Below are 22,712 nucleotides of genomic sequence, written 5' to 3'. Positions count from 1 at the left end.
TCAGTTTGCAGAATGGAGAGAGGTAAATACCAGTGTCCCCCAATGATCTGTATTGGGATCAGTGGTGTTCAACATATTGTGACAAAATTCCTCCTCTACCTTGGTGGGTCTTTCACTTATTGGCGGATTTACTCGCCTTGGAGCTTCACAGCAGCCCTCAGTTTGGCCGTTTTCATGAACCCACAGTCCAGGTCAACTCCTTCTGTGTCTGACCAAGAGTTGGGAGGTTTGGGGGGAACCCGGGCCCACCCTCTACTCCGGGTTCCAGCCCAGAGCCCTGTGGAATGCGGCTGTCTAGACTGCCTCCTGGAACAGCTGTGTGACAGCTACAACTCCCTGGGCTACTTCCCCATGGCCTCCTCCCAACACCTTCTTTATCCTCACCATAGGACCTTCCTCCTGGTGTCTGAAAATGCTTGTACACCTCAGTCCTCCAACAGTCCGTGTTCTCACTCTCAGCTTCTAGCGCCTCTTGCTCCTAGCTCCTCACACGCACACCACAAACTGAAGTGAGCTGCTTTTTAAACCAAGTGCCCTGATTAGCCTGCCTTAATTGATTCAAGCAGCTTCTTGATTAGAACACCTGCAGCCAATCAGCCTGTCTGTCTTAATTGTCTCCAGAAGGTTCCTGATTGTTCTGGAACCTTCTCTTGTTACTATACCCAGGGGAAAGGGACCTGCTTAACCTGGGGCTAATATATCTGCCTTCTATTACTCTCCTGTAGCCAGCTGGCCGGACCCTGTCACAATATTCATATATGATCTGGAAAAGGGGGTGAAAGTTGAGGTGGCAAAATTTGCAAACAACTATCTTGAGTAATTTTGTATTAAGTCCAAAGCTGACTGCAAAGAGTTACAAAGGGATCTCACTAAACTGGGTGACTGGGCAAGAAAATAGCAAATGAAATCCAATATCAGTAAAGTAGCCAAAAATCCAAAATGTAATGAAATCCAAAATGTAAAGTAATGCACAGAGGGAAAAAAACTATACACACAACATGATGGATTCTAAATTGGCTGTTACCACTCAAAGATCTTGGAATCATTGTGGATAGGTCTTTGAAAACATCTGTTCAGGGTTCATCTGTTCAAAAAATGAGTTACAGCTGGCAAGAAACGTTACAGATAACAGGAAGAGGGGTCTTCAAATGTGTCAGACAAAAAAGGAAAGATCAAGGACAGTGTGGGTCCACTGCTCAATGAAGGCGGCAAGCTGGTAATGGAAGACAATAGGAAGACAAAGCTGCTCAGTGCCTACTTTGCTTCAGTAGTCTCACAAAAATGTGTGACCGGACAACTAGCGAAGTTATCAGACAATAAAGGGATGGGATGCAGATAAGAATAAGTATGCCCACCCCTTTTGAAAAGGAAAGCAGCAAATATCTCCAACGGTCAGTGATGGGACACTAGATGGGGAGGGCTCTGATTTACAACAGAGAATTCTTGCCCAGGTGGCTGAGAAAGTCCCACCGGCTACATGCTCAGGGTCTAACTAATCACCATATTTGGGGTCAGGAAGGAATTTCCCCCTGGGTCAGATGGGCAGAGATCCTGGATTTTTTTTTGCCTCTCTGCAGCATGGGTCATTTGCAAGTTTAAACTAGTGTAAATGGTGGATTCTCTGTAACTTGAAGTCTTTACATAATTGTAGGACTCCACGAACTCAAACAGAGGTTAGGGGTCTATGACAGGAGTGGGTGGGTGAGGTTCTGTGGCCTGCGATGTGCAAGTCAGACTAGATGATCATGATGGTCCCTTCTAACCTTAGTCTATGTGGACTGCCTTTTTCTGTGTCTGTACAATGCCTAGAACAATGGGGTCTGGTCCGTGACTGCTGCTCCTAGGCACTACAGTACAAATTAATAACTATCCAAACTGGAATTTAGGCACGACACCAGGGTTAACATCCACCTCTACTTTTTGCCGAGTGCCATGGGCTCTTTAATGAGCCATCTGTTTTATGTCTCATTCATACCACAGCCCCTTCAGGAGCACAACAGCACCATAGCACTGTGCTGATTCAAAAGAAAACTACCACCTATTGACCCACCAATGCCAATCTATGCTGCAACAAACTACGTTTTAATGAGTCTTTGTAGTTTTGACTCAACAAATGAAGACTCTAGAGAGTACCTGCCTTCACTGATCCTGCCAAAGAGTTACGATAGGAAGTAGATTCAAGCAGTTCTCAGCAAGCAGGGGAGGCTAACGTACTGTAGGGAAAACCAGAGCCAAAAAGAGTGTGAGGTATAAAAGTCAATTGGAATAAAACCCACATCATACTAAGTAAAGCTTATAAAAAACATTAACACCGAAGCCCAAAATACCAAAACAAGTTTAATATACAGAACTAGACATTCAAACAAAAGGTACAAAGCAACAAAATGCTGTATAAAGTCACAAAATAAATCCTTGATATTTTCTTCCCCACAGTTTGCATAAGACAAAGATATGAATGACATTGTTCGTTCAGTGCACAGACCAGAACAGCGGCAGAAACCCCATTGTGAACAGTGACCTCTGGGAAAAGCTCACAGCTGTAATACAAATGACACTGCTTTTACAAAAGTCTGCAGTTTGAACAACACAGGAAAAATCAATGCTTGCTGACTCTTTCCCTCTGCCTGCTCCCAAAAGCCTGACTACTCAAACGCCTGCTACCGAGTTCTTTTTTTGCCATCCTAAACATGGTGTTTATATATTGAGGTGAGTAGCTGGAACACCTGCCATCAATCCAAGAGCACAAAAGTCAGTCTTTCATTTCTAAGCAAGCTAAATAGAGAAACTAGTAAACAAAAAACCCCTTCCCTGTGATCCCTCAGTGAAGCTTCAGACCAGGACCTGAGATGAAACACTTGTAGCTCTGGTGATTGACCTCCTCCCATTCATAGACAAAGAAAGTACAGCCATAATCATCCTGCTGGATCTCTCTGCAGCATGGATATGCAATTAGGTTACCCACCTCTTAGACATGACAGGGGTGAATGTAACCACCTTGAAACGCCTCAATTCTGTTCTCCCACACTGAACCCAGGAGTCTTTATGGGCAATTTTTCATCCCCAGAGCAGTCACCTACAGAGTCCCCAAGACTCCATTGCTCCCTATTATTCAACACCTGTCATGAAAGAATCGGTGAGACAAATGGGGATGAAGTGCTAAGCAGCTCACAGACACCCAGCTCTGCATCACCTCTCAACTTTCTCACCATGAGGATGAAGAGGTGGTGCCCAAAGCTGAACCCAGGCAAGACTAAAGCGATGCTGGTAGGAAGAGGGAAGCACTTTGAAGAACTTTAACAGCCCTCATTTTCAAGGGCACCTGCCTTGAAATTATTTCACCGCCTCAAGAGCTCCTGGGATGCTACTGGGTGCTCCAACAGTCATGGGGGCAGAACATACCTACTTCCATGTGTGACCAACCAAAAGATTTATATCTCATTACATCGGGCACACATCTGGCCGCAATAACCTCCGGGCTTGATTGAAAAACTTTTGGCTAGGTATGGAGCCACAGAGCCTAAAAAAGCTCCCACTGACACAAAACACAGGAACCCATCTGTTTGGCAACACACGTCACTGAACAGATCACCCCTATGCTCTGCTCTCTGCACTCCTTCGTCATAGAAAGGAATTTCAGTTCAAGCAGTACTTGAAATCCTCCATGGGATCGGCCTTGGCTTCCTGAGAGATTGCTACTCCCTCTGCAACCAGAATCCCCCACAATTACTACATTTCACTGAAAAATAAAGGGGTAAACAACAGGCTCATGAGTGCTGGAGGCAGAAGATTCTCAGGAGCTAAGCCTAGACCGCGGAAGCGACAAAAGAAATCCACTACGTTAAGTCAGAGGAAGATTTTGCATTTAGATGCTGCAAACCCTACTCCCCACGGAAATTCTTCTCACAATAAAGAAAATCACCAATTTATAAATTAACCAAGCTCTCTTACAGGCTGGGAAAAATGGAAGACTTATTTTTATTTCTATTTTTAAATAGTTGGCAGATGGGAGGAACCATATAAATTGTCTAGGAGATGCTCTCATCCCACCTGACAGTGGCAGGGTCCTTGGTTAAGACACTATTTTCACCGCCTATCCACACCGCAGCAATGCAATGCACCAGAGCACGAAACCCTCAGCTCTTAGGAAACTCCAGCTAGTACAGAGCTCTGCAGCAGGTCACCTTGGCATCATGGGCTACTGCCATCACATCAAATTTAATCTCCATCCTCTACACTGACTTCCCATAGAATACTAAGTCAAGTTCAAGGTCTCAGTCCTTCTCTTCAAGGTGCTCAATGGGCTGGGCCCAGCGCTCCTATAAGACGGTTAATGTTCTTCAATAAAGACAGTGGTAAAGAGCTCTATTCCTCTGGTACAACAAAATTTTCTACCAGAAGGGTAAAGTTCATCTGTGCAGTAGGGCTGGTCTAAGACTGTGGAATAAACTCCCATAGAACTAAGGATAATCAGGAATCTCAGCACCTTCTGACTTACAATGCAAGACAACTGAGAGCTGCCTTCTGACAGAGCAGTATGTACATTTAAAAAAAAAAACTAACACGAGCACTGTACTGCATACATATTTCTCTCCTTGGAAGGGGAGAACAAATCACATGTTGCAGATTTGTGGTCACACTGCTTAATGCAGTAATGAAAGCGTTCAGATACTACAGTAATAAGCATGGTATAAGAACCCATACAGATCAGAATATCTAGATACATTATTTCCATACTCCAAGTGTATAGAGTTTGAATAGCTAAAATTGCACAACCCATTAATAATTTTATCAAAAAGCATTTTCTGTTAAAAACGTGTTTACTTCCATGATCCACCTATTGTACTGATCTTGATATGCACCCAACAAGTTATACATATGCCATATGTCCCTGATGTTCTAGTTACCTGAGATCCACTAAGCTCAACAGCTGAATTCCCTTCATAGGCTTCAAAAAGTTCTCACAACTGTCACCTTGAAGTTTTTCAAACGCACCTGTGGAGTGTAAGTCCCCACTGACTTTTCAATGGGACTTGAACTCAAATCATTTAGGCACTGTAGAAAAGCCCAACTCATATACTTAAGACCAAAGCACAATAATAGGGACAAGATGGTAGAGTACAAATGTTTGTTGCCAATGTGCTATCAGATTTTCTTAATTTAAAAACATTTTATTGATCTAGTTTTGTAAACCAAACAATGCTCGTCAGTAAAATAAACGTGTTGCGTAGAAGCATGAATGTACATTGCGTAGTCATCCTTTCATTTCCTGTCTGTGACAGCGTAGCAACGTGTACCTAATTACCCATGGAATGAGATAAAGTGGCTCTCGGTGCAGCTAGCATCATTTTGAAAGATAAACCTCAGTGCAAAGTGCTTATTTTAAGACAGCAGAACACATTAATAGTGCAATTAGCCTTTCTCCAGAGGAGCATTAGCATCATAGGGAGCTAGCAGGAGCACAGTGGGCTAGCAAAGCACAACAGCCATGGATTCGGTCAAAGTTGGCAGCAGCCAGCAGTTCTGGAGGCAGTACTGAGCTCAGAACAGATGACAGGCGAATGCAAGGAATCCCTGGCATGACACTGAAGCAAAGCTTTGGGACCATCTCTGTAAATCAATGATAGGTTCCCACAGAACCACTGTCCAACTTTCACTGGCTGGGGAGCTGTTCCTTCAAACACAGGAGAGTTGAATGTGATTGTGTACAAATCAAAAGAGAAAGGAAAAATCCCAGGGTTTACAAAAAAGGCAAAAGTGCAAAAAGTACAGGAGTACGTGTGCTGTTACTTCAAGACGTATTGTAAGGCATTGCAGTAAGACAGAAATAGGATGTGCAGTGATTTTTCACGAAGTGAAAGTTCTTATTTGCATGACTGCCTGTTTTATGTGCAGAGACATCTAATTAAAAAACAATTCTAGCTTTATTTTCCATTGGAGCTATTAAATAAAAAAGCAAATATCAAAGTGGCTATTTAATCTGAAAAAATCAGCAGTTTCAATTGGCTTTGAACAGCAATAAAAAACGAGACTGGCTGTCCAAACCCTCACCTACCAGTCCTCAGAAATGTACAAGACAGGAGCTTCCTCTTCACTTAGTAAGAAAATATATACACATTAATTACAGTAAGTAAAAACCAATATATTCGGCACTTTTTTTAAACTTTACACGTGAGAAAAATATAAACACTAATAAAATTATGTACAATAATATAGTCACAGAACAACAATCTGACACTAAAGGATGCATTTATATAGGACAAACTGTAGAGAGAGAAGTCCCCTACCCTTCATTACCCAAATAAAAAAAATACCCTTGAGGTAGATTTCTCCAAATCCTGGTGACAGGTTAAGATTTTTTGTTTCTTTGTTTTTAATAGTGCCATCACCATGAACCTTGTTCTAACATGTGAAGACCTTGTGAAAGGCACAAAGATGCTGTGGCTTTCGACTTTATTAATAAACTCTCACACTAACGCTTGAAATGGAGGACAAGAAATAGTCTGAAAAGCAATTTAGCAGCGAGTGTCAAAAGCAAATAAAGTCAGGTAAGGATACTTTTCTCCTCCTTACAGGTCACTCCACAATTCTATAATAGTTTCTTCTACATATTTACATGAGGGAGCTTTTTTTAAAATTGAGTCTTTTTTGGCTATTTTTTCCTGGGAAAGAGTTTGGAATATGAGTTTTATTATACAAATCAACCATAAGTACAATTAATACTTGTAAAACCAAAGAAAAAAACATTACATGTGTATTCTATGTTGATATCACTAGAATCTCTGGGCTTGCCAACACAACCCCGCAGCCCACACTAGTATGCTATGCTGTAACTTCCCCATATAGACCCTGAGAGCGTGAACTAAAAGGTACTTAGCTTGCATTAATGCAGTCCTGTTTTTAAAAAAAGAGGACTACATTCACACAAACTAGGTACACCTTTTAGTTTGCACCAGCAGCATCCACATGGGGCAGTTACAGCTTGTGCATACTGCAGTTCAAACTCTGGTAGTCTGAACTGGAGGGCCATGTAGACATAGCCTAAGTTTTAATTAGCAAAAGATTCTTGTTGATGTTTCTACCAAATACTTGAACTTATCTATTTAAGCACATATATTTCATAGATGAAGTGGTATGCTAAGCACACTATAAGTAGTGAGTGCCAACATTTGCTCACAAACAAAGGTATTTTGTCCTTAGAATATTACACACAGCTCAAAGATTTCAACAAGAGTTCTGAGCACACCTCTAAGGGCAAAATTTAGCACAAATGATTTTGGACAAGTCTAATATGACTTTCTCAGCTACTTCAACGTTGGCAAAGTCAAATAAGTTCTCATTTCCCAAATCTAAGGTGATATTTTAAAATTGCTATTTTTAAGTTGATATTTTGGTCATTTACAGAAAGGTGCTGAAGTCAGACTACATACATAAACAGGTGAAATTTGTGTTTTGGATACTATGACAGCAAATGTTGCAGGAAGATTTCTCCTTGTAATATTCGTCTTACATACAACTTAATTTTCTGCACACTGTCACTATATATAAATTACACAGACTTGCTAAAGCATGAAGGAGGAAAATTAAGTTTAAATTGAACCTAATACATCACTGTAATGACCTCTTAAATTCTCCTTTGTTTATGGGTACAGCACAGCCATGGAACAAAGAAAAGTTCAACAATCAATCTGCCTGGACCACTATTTACACTGCAGTCCCCATCCCTTTCATTGAGGGGCCACCATTTCCTACTTCGCACACTCAATTCATGGCTGTTCATTTTCTAGCTGTGCAATAGCAATACTTATGGATGCATTTGGGCAACAGAAGAAATTATATTACCATAGTTTTACATTGTAGTGATTAGCAAGGGAAGGGAAATGAGAAAACTCTCTCAGCTTTCAATAGGATAGAAGACTAGTGGACAATTCAGATAGACATACTGAAAAGGTATTATTTAAATCTTGCACATACATATACACAATTTTTCAGGAATGTTACTGTATCTATCATAAAGTCAGAAATCAATTGCACAGGTTATGTTTTTTCTAGTTGCCTGCACCAAGCTGAAGTTTTGATTCAAGTTGTTGATTTAGTCTGTTTGACCAGGCTAGAGTTTCAATCCTCTTGGAAAGTCTTCCTTAGTTGCAAAAGAAGTTCTTGTTCAATTTCTTTCTTTGTTGTTTTCTCTGACCTGGCTTATGTTTCACAAATCTGGCTCCCAGAAATCATGCAGCTTCCCCTTAAAAGAAAAAAGAACAGGAAAATAATTGAGAAACATACAAATTTTATTTTTGAGAGAGTAATAAGGTAAGTAGATAAGTAGCTTGAGCTACGGTACTGCAAGTAAACCTGTAAATCCATATAATCTTCTTATTTTAAACAATAAGCCTACCAATGAAAAGCAAGTTTCCTAGGCAACAGCCAAATGCATATCTAATTTAAAAAACAATTAGAGAATTGCATCATCAGAAATTTCCACAACCTGATTTATAGAAAGCTTTTTCAGCAGTGTATCACCCTCTAGTTCCTTTCCTTTCATGGCATTTTCTCTCACAGGGATTCCATTCATTTTACCAATGTTACAATTATGTCAAATTTTCAGCAAGACTGCAAGAGCTATCAATATGCTAACAATGCCAATGTTTAATTATTCAATAATTATTTCAAATAGATTTAAGTGTTTATACGTGCTTAAAACTCAGTCCAAGAAGCCTCTTTCAGATTACTGGTTCAAGCAAAACAAATTTCGCTTTAAGATAATTGATTATATCCCCAGTTAGTATTAAAATAGAAAATAGGTACTCTGATACCATGGCATCCTACTGAGATACAAAACCTAGAGATTGATAGAAACAGCCCCAAATCTTGGATATCCAACTTGGATATTTGTACATTCCACACGAGATCATCTACATATCTTGAAGGCATATCACTTACAAAGTGCAATCAGAGTTTACTTGGTCACTCAAGCCATTTGTTAGAAAAAAGGTTGAAATCCTACCGAAATCATAGGCAGGATTTCACCCAAGATTATAGCAGCACAGCTAGTAGATAGTGTACTTTACTACTGACTTCATTTACTAATTAGAAATTGCTTTTTAAAACTGCTACATTATACTTTCAAGTAACACAAATTAGTAAAATGCATTTAGCAATAAGAAAAAATGGTTTAACAGTACCTGAGTAGGCCGAGAATTTTGTATCATTTCCTGCCACTTGCCATATATCCTAGCAACTAAGTCTTTTACCTATAAACAAAAATTAATTCATTTACCTATTTAATAGAATAAAAACAAATGTGAGACTTATCGGACAGCATATGAAGATCCCTTTTAAAGCTGTGATACAGCAGGGCTTTGGGGTGATAGCATTTGAGCTCTTAATCAAATGCTTATATTCCATATGCGGATACTAGAGCGATAGACAATTTTACAAGCAAGATTAAACTTGATTATCTCAATTTAACACGTAAATAATGTCAGTGCTAGAGATCAGCGTGAAAGCATTTGCCTGAGATCAGCGTGAAAGCATTTGCCTGATAATACCGGTGTCTCACTCTTTTTGGGTTAGCAGGGTGTAAAATGCAAGTCTTGCAGTTTGCCATTGGATTGATTATCTTGTTACAGTAATTACTCTGGGCAACAAACAGCAGCACAGACAGCTTCTAAAAGGTGTTCCTGATACATAAGGCCATACTTCATGGCTACCAATCTTGAGTATGCACTCAAATTTCTGCTCTGAAGAGCTTACCTTATTTCTTACTCTGCTTGTACAGCACCCAACACAATGGTACCCCCCCCTCGCCCCCAAGAGCTACTTCACAACAATACATACAAGCAGAAGTGGTGGGGAGAAGCAATTAAACAGGAAAATAATAACCCCTTCCCACCTCAAGGGTAAGCGGAAAAAATACACAAAAAGATATGTATGGTGGTGGGGATACAGTTTAAACTTGAAATATAGTTAAAGTAGGTCTGCAGTATTAATTGCACCAAATGACACATCTATAGAATCAAATGTTAATAAAGAGGCTTTTTGAAGGGTAGGAATTTAGTGAATTCTCTAAGCTGGTGTAAAACAGCATTAAAATATAAAGGTTTGACTTAACTGAACAAAAGGCTTTTGAAAGGTAAGGACTGCCATGCCATGGCTTGCTACTAAAGCACATGAAAGTAACTCAAGTAACAAACTTGAGACCCTCATATGTAAAGCACCACAACATATTATAAAATAGGTGAGCTAGGCTTAATTCTGCATCACTTTGGGTTTTTTGGTGGCTTAATTAATTATGTATGTATGTAAATTACTTGTTAATTCAAATAAAAGCTATGGATCACTGTGCAAAAGAATCAGATTACTTTCCAAGTCCTCTTATCTTTTTCTCTGTAAGTGCTGCTTGGACAGATCCCTTGTCCCAAAGAGCACTTCCCCCATCAACAATCAGTGACGTCTCTAGGTAGGAAAAACCAGCAGTATCCAGAGATCCTTTGCAGCTATTTTTTTTCTGGCCATGTGGCCCCGATCTTTCAGTGATTTACACACGTGCTTAACTCTATGCACTGAAGAGTCCTTCTGACAGCAAATGAGACTATTCGCAGTGCACAGAGTTAAGCAACATGAGCAAGTCTTTGCAGGATTAGGGCCTACATGTATAAAAAGCCAGCAAGGAAATGTAAGGGAATCTCAGTACTTCTAGAACCTCCTAAATTGGGGCACGGAAATGGAACACACTTCGAAGACACACATATGCTTACCTTAGTTCTATAAAATAGCCTTGCATCTTCCCTAATATCACACTTCACATGTTTTTCTAAGGCACCACAGAGCCTCAGTAAGCACTTCTAAATAAACACAAATTCAAAAGTATGTTTAAGTTCATCACTTCAAAATTAAACTTTGTCTAAACCCTAAACAGAAAAATTGCAAATACAGGAAAAAGCACACAGTTTTTGCAGGGCTTTTTAATTTTAATTTTTTTCAGTTTTTTTTTTTAATTTGAAGCGTTTTCTCCAATACACACATCTGGCTGACTTTAGAACCATAAGGCCACTGCTGTTAGGTACCTTTAACACCACTTAACTCATGACTAAACATTTTTTTAAATAGTAGTTCCAAAGTTATATTCACGGAGCAGATGTGACAAAGCGGGACTGTTCTTAAGGTTTCTTCTGAATAGTGTGGGGGTGCCTCAGTTTCCCCTATGCAGTTCTTAAGTATCTAGGGGGTGGGATAAGGGTGTATGATCATTGCAGAGCCCTGGAGGGCAGGTGTGTGCAGGGGTCTGGACACAGTTAATGGCCAACACCCTGTTTCCTGGCAACTGATGGCCTGGGTCCTTCCCCCCTGCACAGTGAGAGCTAAAGGGGTTGGAGAACAAAGGAACCAGGTGACCTCCTGGCCCAGGAAAGGGACAAAGCCCAGAGGAGGAGGGGCTGGAGAGAGTTTCGGTTTGGGGCTGGCTGGGGACATGGAGTGAAGTGCAGACGTGGTTGTCTGGCTCACTGCCCCCCAAAATGGACCTGGCTGAGGGGTCCTGTTTAATTCTGACTGGCTAGTTTTTTGAGTCTTCAATGCCCTAGAAGACTACAGGTGCCACTCAGATCAAATTTTCATGGAAAGCATTGAAACTACAATAGTCAAAATATAATTTTTCAGCAGACAAGTCAGGTAATCATTAGGCATTTCCTGGAAGAATTAATGGTCTTTTCATGTTTGTGGCAGCTCTCCTGGAAGATTACTACTCTTCTGGCAACATCCTTTTGCTTAAATATGAACTAGGATCCATTTTACAGTAGTTTTGGACAATGAAAGCTGGTTCCCATATCTAACGGAAGCTTCACTGCAGAATTCTGTTTCCTTCCTAAACAAGTCTCCAAAAAACAGAGTTGACTTTCCTCTGTGGAGACTGGAATTGTGTGCTTGGAGGGAAGCTTGCACCTTTTATTTTTGATTAATAAAAATGGAAAAACCAAGGAAGATCTGAATCTCAAGATAGATCATTTAAATGGAAAATAAATATACTAGTGGGTTATGCACAGGCCCTTCACTTCTAGAAACCTACTTAAGGTCATCAGAAGTGAAGCAGGCGAACAACATCCTATTCTCCACAGCAGTAGTTCCCTAACCTTTTTTCCAATTCTATGAACCACTTCATAAGAGACTTCTGTCCTCCATCTCCCAGTGAATAGCCGTCAAAAGGTTTCATTCTGTGGACCACTGCTGATCCACAGTAAAGAACCACTGCTCAGGGACATCCGCTAGCATCACAAAGATACCGTATAATCCTACGTAGTTGGTTCAGTCTAATCAGGAGAGACAATACTGAAAACAGCTGCAAGTGCTAAAGGCTTTATACATTGCCTATCCCATTGACTAGACTGTAGAAAGGTATTCTATCATGCCACCACTTTTCATTAAAAAAGTAAATTTGGTGGAGAAGAAATGAGTGGGATTTCTAACTGAAAACACAACATTAGGGAGGGGGCAATGTATTAAGGTACCTATTTTAAAAAAACGAATTTCCAGGAAAAATGTGTAAACAAAAGGTTTATACAATACAAGTCACTAACATCTTCACAATAAAGCTACTATGAATCTTTCTCCACTTTCAAAGGAGTCGAAGATTCTCAGTCACACAAATATTAGCAACAGACTGGAGCAGACATAAGAATGACATTCTCCGTCTTAAGGGAGTCACATGATAGTCAGATTTCTTTAACCACCATGTGGGAAGATCCATGGAGTGGCAACAGCATAAGCGGTAAGAACTGTTCAGCTACCTTACAGTAAGCAATTCAATGGGAACAAATAAAGAAAGACCAAATTACTGTATGGGATAACAGATGTCTCCTGGTCAATATCTGCTCAATAAATGGATTGTAACATCCTAGGCCAAAAGAGAGCTATTGCTATTGAGCCTATAATGGCTGCTATATTAGCCTGCTGTTGCTGCACTCCAGTACTTCACTACTACCAGATTTAACCGGGAATTGGTCCTGCTTTGAGCAGGGGGTTGGACTAGATGACCTTCTGGGGTCCCTTCCAACCCTGATATTCTATGATTCTATGATACGCTCTCTTAAATGCTTTGCAATATCTAGAGTGGGTCAAAACATTTTTGACTAAATGTTTATTTGTCAAAATATGCTGTTTTAGAGCTGAAACTTTTGCTGAGATGTATCCATTTCAAAAAGAGTTCGGTGTGAAGGTTTTGAGGTCCAGGTGGACTGTCAGGTCACTTACAGAGACCTGAAACAAAAATCTAACCTTTTTCATCCGAAAAGACAAACAAACACAATTCTGTTTCATGAAAGTGTTCGAAAGAGAGGGTTACTCACCTTGTGCAGTAACTGAGGTTTTTCAAGATGGTTGTCCCTGTGTGTGCTCCACTTTAGGTGTCTTGATGCCCTGCGCTTGTAATTGGAGATTTGTGGTAGCTGTGCCCAGGTGGGCCACGCACGTGCCGTAGCCGTCTCATGCTGTTCCGAGTGGTTGCATAGCGGTGTGTAGTCAGCCATCCCCCTCTTCCTTTTCTACCCCCGAGAATCCGCACGAAACGCCAAAGTAGAAGGGAGGAGAGAGGGTAGTGGAGCACCCACAGGGACAACCATCTGGAAGAATCTCAGTCACTGCACAAGGTGAGTAACCCTCTCCTTCAAGGAGTGTCCCTGTGGGTGCGCCACTTTAGGTGACTGTTCAACTTTGAAGCCCCTCCCCTCCACTGAGGGGCACTGCTCGTCTGTTGATGCTGGATAACATCTTAAATCCAAAGTGAGCATCTGATGCTGATTGTTGTTCTAAAGCATAGTTTTTAGTGAAAGTATGGACTGATATTCAGGTAGCTGCTCTACAAATGTCAGTGATAGGCCACATAGGCTGCCAGTGCTCTGGCAGAGTGTGTGTGAACTCCTGCTGGAAGTTGTACATTATTGTTTTGGTAGCACATCTGGATAGATCTATGGTGGGGAACCCCCATAGTTTGAATATGGACTTGAGAATTCCGGGATTCATCTTCCATTCGTGAATTTGTGAGAAATCCCTGCTTAGTACACCCACTATTGTATTTGGACATCCCAGAAGATAGGTTGCAGATATCTCTATGTTGTTGGTGATGCACCAATTCCAAAGTCATATTGACTGAGTACATAGGGAGTATGATCATGCTTCCCCTTGGTGGTTTATATAAAACATGCATGCTATATTGTCCATGAGGATCTTGATGGCATTGTTCTTGATTAGAGGGAGAAAGTGGTTGCATGCATTTTGGACTGCCCTTAACTCCAGTAAGTTTATGTGCAGGTTGGACTCCGCTGGAGACCAGTGGCCGTGAACCATATTGTTGAGTCGGTGTGCCCCCCCCAAGCTATTAGGGAAGCGTCTGTCATGATTGTAATGGTTGGAGTTCTTTGCTGGAACGGGACTCGAACAGACATTCTTTGGTTGTGTCCACCGTGTTACAGGGTCTCACTCTGCATGACATTGTGAGGTGTCTGTTGAGAGAATATCTGTGTGGTATATATGCTGGCAGTATATACTACACCTGCAAACATCTCACATGGAGTCTATAGGGTTGCCAATTTTGGTTGGATGGATTCCTTGAGGTTTTATCACGACAATCTTTAATTAAAGATTAACCTTTAACTCCTAGAGATTCCAGGACAATCCTGGAGGGTGGCAACCCTAGGAGTCTGACACGTTTTACAACAAACATTGTTGCTGACATATGCCTAAGAATTGTAAGTATGTTCTGGTGGATGTTTGTGGGCTGTCCATCACCGTTCAATTAGGCTGACTAGAGTGAGGAAGCGTAGTTGGGGGTAACGTTGCTGTGAGACCATCAAGGTAGGCTCCTATGAATTCCAACTTTTGGACAGGGACAGATGTGGACTTTTGTACATTTATTTGCAACCCTAGGTCCGTGAACAGGGTTATTGTGTGCTGCGTGGCATTTATTGCTTCTTGCTGCATTGGTGCCCTTGGACACCTTCTTTATAAGTATGGAAATATCATTACTTCTTGTCTGCGGAAGTGAGCTGCAACGACAGCAAGAACTTTTGAGAAGACTCTCAGAGCGGTGGACCGGCCGAAGGGTAGTACCCTGTACTAGAAGTCTTGCTTCCCTAGGATGAATCTCAGGAATGTTCTGTGTGACGGGTATATAGTGATATGAAAATATGCATCTTGGAGGTCAAGGGCCAAGTGCCAATCTCCCTTCTATGGTGCTGGAATTATTGTAGTTGGTCACCATTCTGAAATGTTGTGTTCTTACAAATTTGTTGAGTTTGTGTAGATCCAGGATGGGTCTCCACCTGCTGGTCTTTTTCTGAGTTAGAAAATAGTGTGAGCAGATACCTCTGCCCCTGTGTTGTAATGGTATGGGTTTCACAGCACCTACTTGTACAAGGTGGTTTATTTCCTGTTGTAGTAGGTGCTCCCGAGAGGGGTCCCTAAAGTGGGACGGGGAAGGGGGTGGGTAGGTGGGATAGAAATAAAGGGGATGGAGTAAACCTTTCAGATAATCTCTGACACCCATTTGTCTGTCATGATGGAGTGCCAGACGGTCTCCAAAAAGATGGGGGACCATTTCGGATTCTGGAATAAGAGAGAGTGTGGAAGACTCATGTCCTCAACTATGCCTTCAAAATTGTTTTCTGGAAGTGGATTGTTGAGACTTTGAAGGCTGGTCTTGATTCTGCAGACATCTATTCTGTCTTTGTTTAAAACCTGCTCTGCTTCTTTTTGTTTGCAGGTATGTAGATGCCCAGGCTTTTTAAGGTCGCCCTTGAATCTTTTAGGGTATGTAATGAGTCCTGGGGCCGGTTTTGTTCAATATCTTCATTAATGATCTGGAGGATGGCATGGATTGCACCCTCGGCAAGTTTGCAGATGACACTAAACTGGGAGGAGAGGTAGATATGCTAGAGGGTAGGGATAGGATACAGAGGGACCTAGACAAATTAGAGGATTGGGCCAAAAGAAATCTGATGAGGTTCAACAAGGACAAGTGCAGAGTCCTGCACTTAGGATGGAAGAATCCCAAGCACTGCTACAGACTAGGGACCGAATGGCTAGTCAGCAGTTCTGCCGAAAAGGACCTAGGGGTTACAGTGGACGAGAAGCTGGATATGAGTCAACAGTGTGCCCTTGTTGCCAAGAAGGCCATGGCATTTTGTGATGTATAAATAGGGGCATTGCCAGCAGATCGAGGGACGTGATCGTTCCCCTCTATTCGACATTGGTGAGGCCTCATCTGGAGTACTGTGTCCAGTTTTGGGCCCCACACTACAAGAAGGATGTGGAAAAATTGGAAAGAGTCCAGTGGAGGGCAACAAAAATGATTAGGGGACTGGAGCACATGACCTATGAGGAGAGGCTGAGGGAACTGGGATTGTTTAGTCTGCGGAAGAGAAGAATGAGGGGGGATTTGATAATTGCTTTCAACTACCTGAAAGGGGGTTCCAAAGAGGATAGATCTAGACTGTTCTCAGTGGTAGCAGATGACAGAACAAGGAGTAATGGTTTCAAGTTGCAGTGGGGAGGTTTAGGTTGGATATTAGGAAAAACTTTCACTAGGAGGGTGGTGAAACACTGGAACGCGTTACCTAGGGAGGTGGTGGAATCTCCTTCCTTTGAAGTATTTAAGGTCAGGCTTGACAAAACCCTGGCTGGGATGATTTATTTGGGGCTTGGTCCTGCTTTGAGTAGGGGGTTGGACTAGATGACCTCCTGAGGTCCCTTCCAACCCTGATATTCTGTGAGACATTGGTTTTGTCTGCAAATAGTTTCTGACCCTCGAAGGGTAAGTCCTCGACTGTTGCTTGGACCTCCCCTGGAAACCTGGAGAGGTGGAGCCAAGATGTATGGCGCATGACCACAGATTTCGTGATGGATTGTGCTGTCGTGTCTGCAGAGTCAAGGGAGGCCTGTAGGGCCATCCTGGTGATGAGAGACTCTTCAGAAATATTTGCTTTGTACTGTTCTTTTTTTGTCACTGGGTAAATTTTCAATAAAAGTTGACATTTTGGAGAACATATTGTGTGTATACTTGGCCAGCAGAGCCACATAGTTAGCTATGCAGAACTGAAGTGTAGCTGAGGAATAAGCTTTTTGACTGAAAAGGTCCAATCCTTGTCGTATGGTGTCATTCAGGAGTTGTGTTGTTTCCCCCTTTGGTTGACTGCCTCCACTACTAAGGAGTTTGGCATAGGGTATGTAAATAGGAACTCAGCCCCTTTTGCTGGCACGTAATATTTTTTGTCAGTTCTTTTACACGAGGGTGGTGCTGTAGCAGGTGTCTGCCAGATTATTTTTTCAGGCTCAATGATTGCATCATCAATTGGCAGAGCTATCTTTGCCGACGGGGATGCCTGGAGTACGTCTGTGAGCTTCGGTTGGGCTTCTGGTAGCTGTTCTAGTGAAGTGTCTAGAGATTCGGCTACCCTTTTCAAGAGGTCCTGAAAGGATTTGAAATCATCCCCCGTGGTGGGTGATGGCGGCATTATGGTTTTTGTTCAGTGATGACGAAGAGAGGTAAGTAGGCAGCCAAGTGTCATATTCAGCTATGTTCTCAGGTCACTCAGTCTCTTTCTCTTGTGTTTCCGAGGGAGCTGGGACAGTTGGTGAAGAGTATCATGCTGTTCTGGACCTGGGCGGGCTAATGAGTCTGTGGTGTTGGGCCATATACATTGCCCATGTATCCTAGTAGGACCAGTTAGGTGGGAATGGTATGGTGGGGGCGGTGCCCATGGCTGACCATACCATCCTCATATGGTAGGTGTTTGGTGGTGAGATGGTCTGGGCTTGGGTGAGGAATGGTGAAGAGTGTATATTACTGCTTCATCCTCCTCTTCCTCATCACCAGAGATAGGAGGGGCTGATCTGCAGATCTGTCAGCTGGCTTGGTACTGATCTGGATGGGGTACCCTTGGTTCTGATCAAAGGAGATTCAGGCACAGAGCCCACTAGCAGGTCTGAATGCCTCATGAACTGCTGCAGACCCGTGAGGCTCAGTGCCGGAGACGGCATGGCGGATGGCCCAGGAGTATGAGCTGAAGCTGGTGGTGCCAAGGATTTAGAGCTGTGAGGTATAGGTACAGCAGGTGAAGCCATTGTACCACTCACTACCAAGGTAGTCTTCGGCTCTGTGGGTGCCGAGCTGGAAAGTTTCACTTTGCTGTGAGAACCTCCATTAAAGCTTGCCCACATAGGTTTTCAGCTCTTTGGGAACTCTCGGTGCCGGACGTTCCCAGTGCTCCGCGGTCCGGCACTCTGAGTGCCGTCGGTACCAGGGCAGATTTTTCCGTTGGAGATCGTTTTCTTTTAGGCAATTCTCGGTGTGGGGATGTCCATGCCTGCTTTTTGGTAGCCATGCTTGGAACAGGCTCCTTGTGAGCCATTGTTGGAGCAGAACCCATCAGCTGCTGTTCCCAGCAACCGTTGGCCAGGGGGCGTCCTGGACTCTGGATTTGAGGCTGGCCTGAGGGATTTCTCCATCATGAGGAGCTTCAGTTGGAGATCCCTGGCTTTTTTTGCCTGGGCACTTTTGAGTGATGTGTTATGTCAGAGACCAGTATAGAAAGTCTGCAAGTCAGGCAGCATTTAAAGCCAGCTGACGCGGGCATGCCTGAGAGCGTCTGTTTCTTCAAGGAAAAAACTGGGATGGCCCTGTTCGAGGCTATCGCTGTGTACCTCTTGAAAAGACAGGGGGACAGTAAAAGGAAAAAGAATTTTTTTTTTCATATGAAGAACATAAGAACGCCATACTGGGTCAGACCAAAGGTCCATCTAGCCCAGTATCCTGTCTTCCGACAGTGGCCAATGCCAGGTGCCCCAGAGGGAATGAATAGAACAGGTAATCATCAAGTGATCCATCCCCTGTCTCCCATTCCCAGCTTCTGGCAAACAGAGGCTAGGGACACCAGCCCTGCACAACCTGGCAAATAGCTATTGATGAAACTATCCTCCATGAACTTATCTAGTTCTTTTTTGAAACCTGTTATAGTCTTGGCCTTCACAACATCCTCTGGCAAGGAGTTCCACAGGTTGACTGTGTGTTGTGTGAAGAAATACTTCCTTTTGTTTGTTTTAAACCTGCTGCCTATTAACTTCATTTGGTGACCCCTAGTTCTTGTGTTATGGGGGAGGAGTAAATAACACTTCCTTCTTTACTTTCTCCACACCAATCACAATTTTATAGATCTCTATCATATCCCCCCTTAGTTGTCTTTTTTCCAAGCTGACAAGTCCCAGTCTTATTAATCTCTCCTCATAGGGCAAACCGTGCCATACCCCCAATCATTTTTGTTACCCTTTTCTGAACCTTTTCCAATTCCAATTTTTTTTTTTTAAATGGGGCGACCACATCTGCACGTAGTATTCAAGATGTGGGCGTACGAGGATTTATATTGAGGCAATATATTTTCTATTATATATAAATAAAGAAATATAAGACATTATAGTAGGGCAAGGCAGTAGGGTAGCTAACTACAACTAAGCTAACACTATTAACTATGAACTATCTGAGGTAAGAGAGGGAACTGCTGATGGCTCTGACTCAACCCAAAGGCGGCAGAGACGAAACTGAAGGACGGTTGGCTGAGCACCACTAGGTAACTGCTCAGAACAGTGCAAGATGGCTACAGCGCGTGCACAGCCCAACCAAGCACTGCTACCACAAATCTCCAATTACACGCACAGGGTGTCAAGACACCTGAAGTGGAGCATCCACAGAGACGCTACTCGAAGAAGGTTTTGTTTCTGTTCTACTTTGGAAGGAAAATAAATTTTGAAGCCTCAAAATTTGTTACAAAACAGAATTGTCCTCCAGCTAGCTCCACTGATCTCTTACACAAGTAAGAAATGTTTTCCTCTAATATTTAACAAAATTTAAACTGTGTCCCTATACAAAAAAGCACCATCATAAGCAGCCAATCACTTGAGCCAGTTACTTACCCTCTGATTAGGATTCACAACGTCAAAACAACTAACTTCACTGACCAAGTGAAGAAGATTGTAGGTCAGATAGTAGGCCTAGAAAGAAGCCAACATAATTAATGCTTTTAATATTACAAGTGTGAACTTGAATCTTCGTTAAATTCAGAGTGCTGCCACCCTCCTCTGAAACTACACCACGGATAATTGATTTTAGGATCATTTTATTTTAGTGCTATATTATCTAGTTTTAAGCCCTCAGGAAAGCCAGATGGCCAGGTCATTAAACATGTATATCTGAAAATTTGCCTAAATAAATAATTTGAAACAAAATGGACAAGAGCACTGGAAAATACAATTTTGGAACAATTTTACATGGGTCCCTACATGACCTGAAAGGTTTTCTGTATTTCCAATTGTTATAATTAAACAAACTGGATGCATGAAATGGGTAGCTATGTTTTTCTCTCAGCTTACCCCCCAACATCAAACATGTACACCAAGATCCTGAAGGAATGGCTTTCAGACTAAGCCATCCTGCACAATCTCCAGTCTTCCAATATAGGCAAAGTATAATATTACTGCAGAGTAGACAGCTTCTAGACAGACGGTAAGCTTTTTGGGGGCACAAAGTGCCTTATTATGTGCTAGGCATTTTTCATGCACAATACGAACTCAATCTCAGCTGTGGCCTCTAAGCACTACCATAACAATAAATAATAGTATCTCAGCTCATATGAATGGATATAAAATATTAAGAGCAAGATGCTGCAAGGCATTCCATACACAGAACCCCTCAAGCACTTAACTCTAAAACTGTGAAAGTCAACATGTTCCAAATGACAAAATAAATGTGTAGGAGGAATGCAAATCACATATACCTGCTGCTCTAGTTCTGTACAGACGGACTCTCCACTGAGGTCATCCTGTTGCTCCTTTCTTGCTTCTATCTTTTTCTGTAATAAGTCAGAAGGCTTCATCTGCACCAGATACTGATATAGAAGAGACATCTATATAAAAGCCAACAAACAAATGTTCTAGGAATTAGTATAGCTTCCTGACACTGCAAAGCTCAATACAGTACAAACAACAGATCACCACCAGTTGGAGACTATTTTGTCCACCAAAATGAAAACTCAACATCTAAAACAGTAGGTAATTTTACTCTATTCACAAACTAACAAGTTAATTCTTGTGTGTTGCCAACATTAAGCCAACACTAGGTTAGTAACCAAATGCTGATTTTTGCATGACAAGCAATAAGCAGGAGAAACTTGCAAAAGGCATGGTACCATTATTGTCAGGAAAATGGATCTTAAGGAGTTAACATTAAAAAAATAAATCACCTATTACAGAATAAAGCAATGGTAGCTGTGGACTAAGTCAGGGAATTGAAGAGCTATATTTAACAGCATACAGCACTCGTGATTTACAGAATTTTAGAAATCTAATCGGTCATCTTGAAGAACTCCTAAACCACAGCAAATATGAGCCTCAGAGAGTCAAGACCAAGATGTAAATTAAACACATTTAATCACTAAATAGCAAAATGAAACAAAACCCACACACAAAATTTTAACAGAAGGTATGTATACAGTACCTGCAGGTCACTGGTAACAGGTAAACTTGTATACTTTTTGTTAAGAAGCTTTGAAATTATCGTTAGGCTAAGGTGTCGTCTTATTTGTCTGAAAGAGAAGTTTGTTTTTTTAAAAAAGGAACATCTCAAATAAGTGCTTTTTAACATTGCATATGAGGCAAAATATGATTTCCCTAAAGTATTTTAGCATGTGCTTTTTTTGCATATCTAGTGCAGATCTTCCAGCTTCACTAAATAAAGGTAGAAGGCCCAGTTTTTTAAAAATCTTTCCTCACAAGTCACGTTTTCTAAACCTTTTATCACTTTTGTTGCTCTCCTCTGGACTCTCTAATTTGTCACATCTTTCCTAAAGCTGGACACAATACTCCAGCTGGGGCCCCACCAGTGCCAAGTACTACGGGACCCAATTACTTCCCATGTCTTACACACAAGAATCCTGTTAATATACCAGAGAATATTTTGTCAGGACTGCATCACATTGCTAACTCATTCAATTTGTGATCCACGATAACCCCCAGATCCTTTTCAGCAGCACCACCTAGCCAGTTATTTCCCATTTCGCAGTTGTGCATTTGATTTTTCTTTCCTTAATGAAGTACTTTGCACTTGTGAATTCTATCTTGCTGATTTCAGACCAATTCTCCAATTTGTCAAGGTCATTTTGAATTCTAATCCTGCCCTCCAAAATGCTTGAAACCCCTCTCAGCTGGGCATCACTTGCAAATTTTATACATACACTCTCCATTCCATCATCCAAGTCATTAATGAAAATATTGTATAGTATTGCCAAAATTGACGCCTGCGGGACCCCCCTAGAAACAACCTCACAGTCTGTCAGAGAACTACTGGTAGTTATGAGTATGGTCTTTCAACCAGTTGTGCACCCACCTTATAGGAGTTTCATCTAGACTACACTTCCCTAGTTTGCTTATGAAAAAAAGTCATGTGGTACTGTGTCAAAAGCTGCAGTGCTTCCCCCACACCCACTAGGCCAATAACCCTGTCCAATAAGGCAGTCAGGCTGGTTTGGCATGATTTGTTCTTGACAAATCCATGCTGGCTATTCCTTATAATCCTATTATCCTCTAGGTGCTTACAAACTGTTTAATAATTTAAATTTTGATTGTTTAATAATTTGTTCCTGAATCTTTCCAGGTATTGAAGTTAGGTGACAGGTCTATAA

At 41.7% G+C, this 22,712-nt stretch overlaps 1 protein-coding gene across 2 annotated transcripts in view; it reads right to left on the bottom strand.

The window, feature by feature from the left end:
• Window positions 1-2,324: 2,324 nt before the first annotated feature.
• SLF2 (SMC5/6 complex localization factor 2) overlaps window positions 2,325-22,712 on the bottom strand; it is a 61,334-nt gene continuing 40,946 nt past the window's right edge. For both annotated transcript variants that reach the window (XM_048858147.2, XM_048858148.2), the window contains 6 exons: window positions 21,530-21,617; window positions 20,811-20,939; window positions 19,951-20,028; window positions 10,755-10,841; window positions 9,180-9,248; window positions 2,325-8,239 (listed from right to left, as the gene is read on the bottom strand). In XM_048858147.2, the coding sequence (XP_048714104.2) occupies window positions 8,204-8,239; window positions 9,180-9,248; window positions 10,755-10,841; window positions 19,951-20,028; window positions 20,811-20,939; window positions 21,530-21,617 (487 nt within the window). In that variant the 3' untranslated portion in view covers window positions 2,325-8,203. The remainder of the gene's footprint in view (window positions 8,240-9,179; window positions 9,249-10,754; window positions 10,842-19,950; window positions 20,029-20,810; window positions 20,940-21,529; window positions 21,618-22,712) is intronic.

The sequence above is a fragment of the Caretta caretta genome, chromosome 7 (assembly GCF_965140235.1).
Source record: "Caretta caretta isolate rCarCar2 chromosome 7, rCarCar1.hap1, whole genome shotgun sequence".
Classification (NCBI taxonomy): Eukaryota; Metazoa; Chordata; order Testudines; family Cheloniidae; genus Caretta; species Caretta caretta.
The sequence above is the reverse complement of the archived record's forward strand: the minus strand, read 5'-3'. Positions and strand labels throughout refer to the sequence as shown.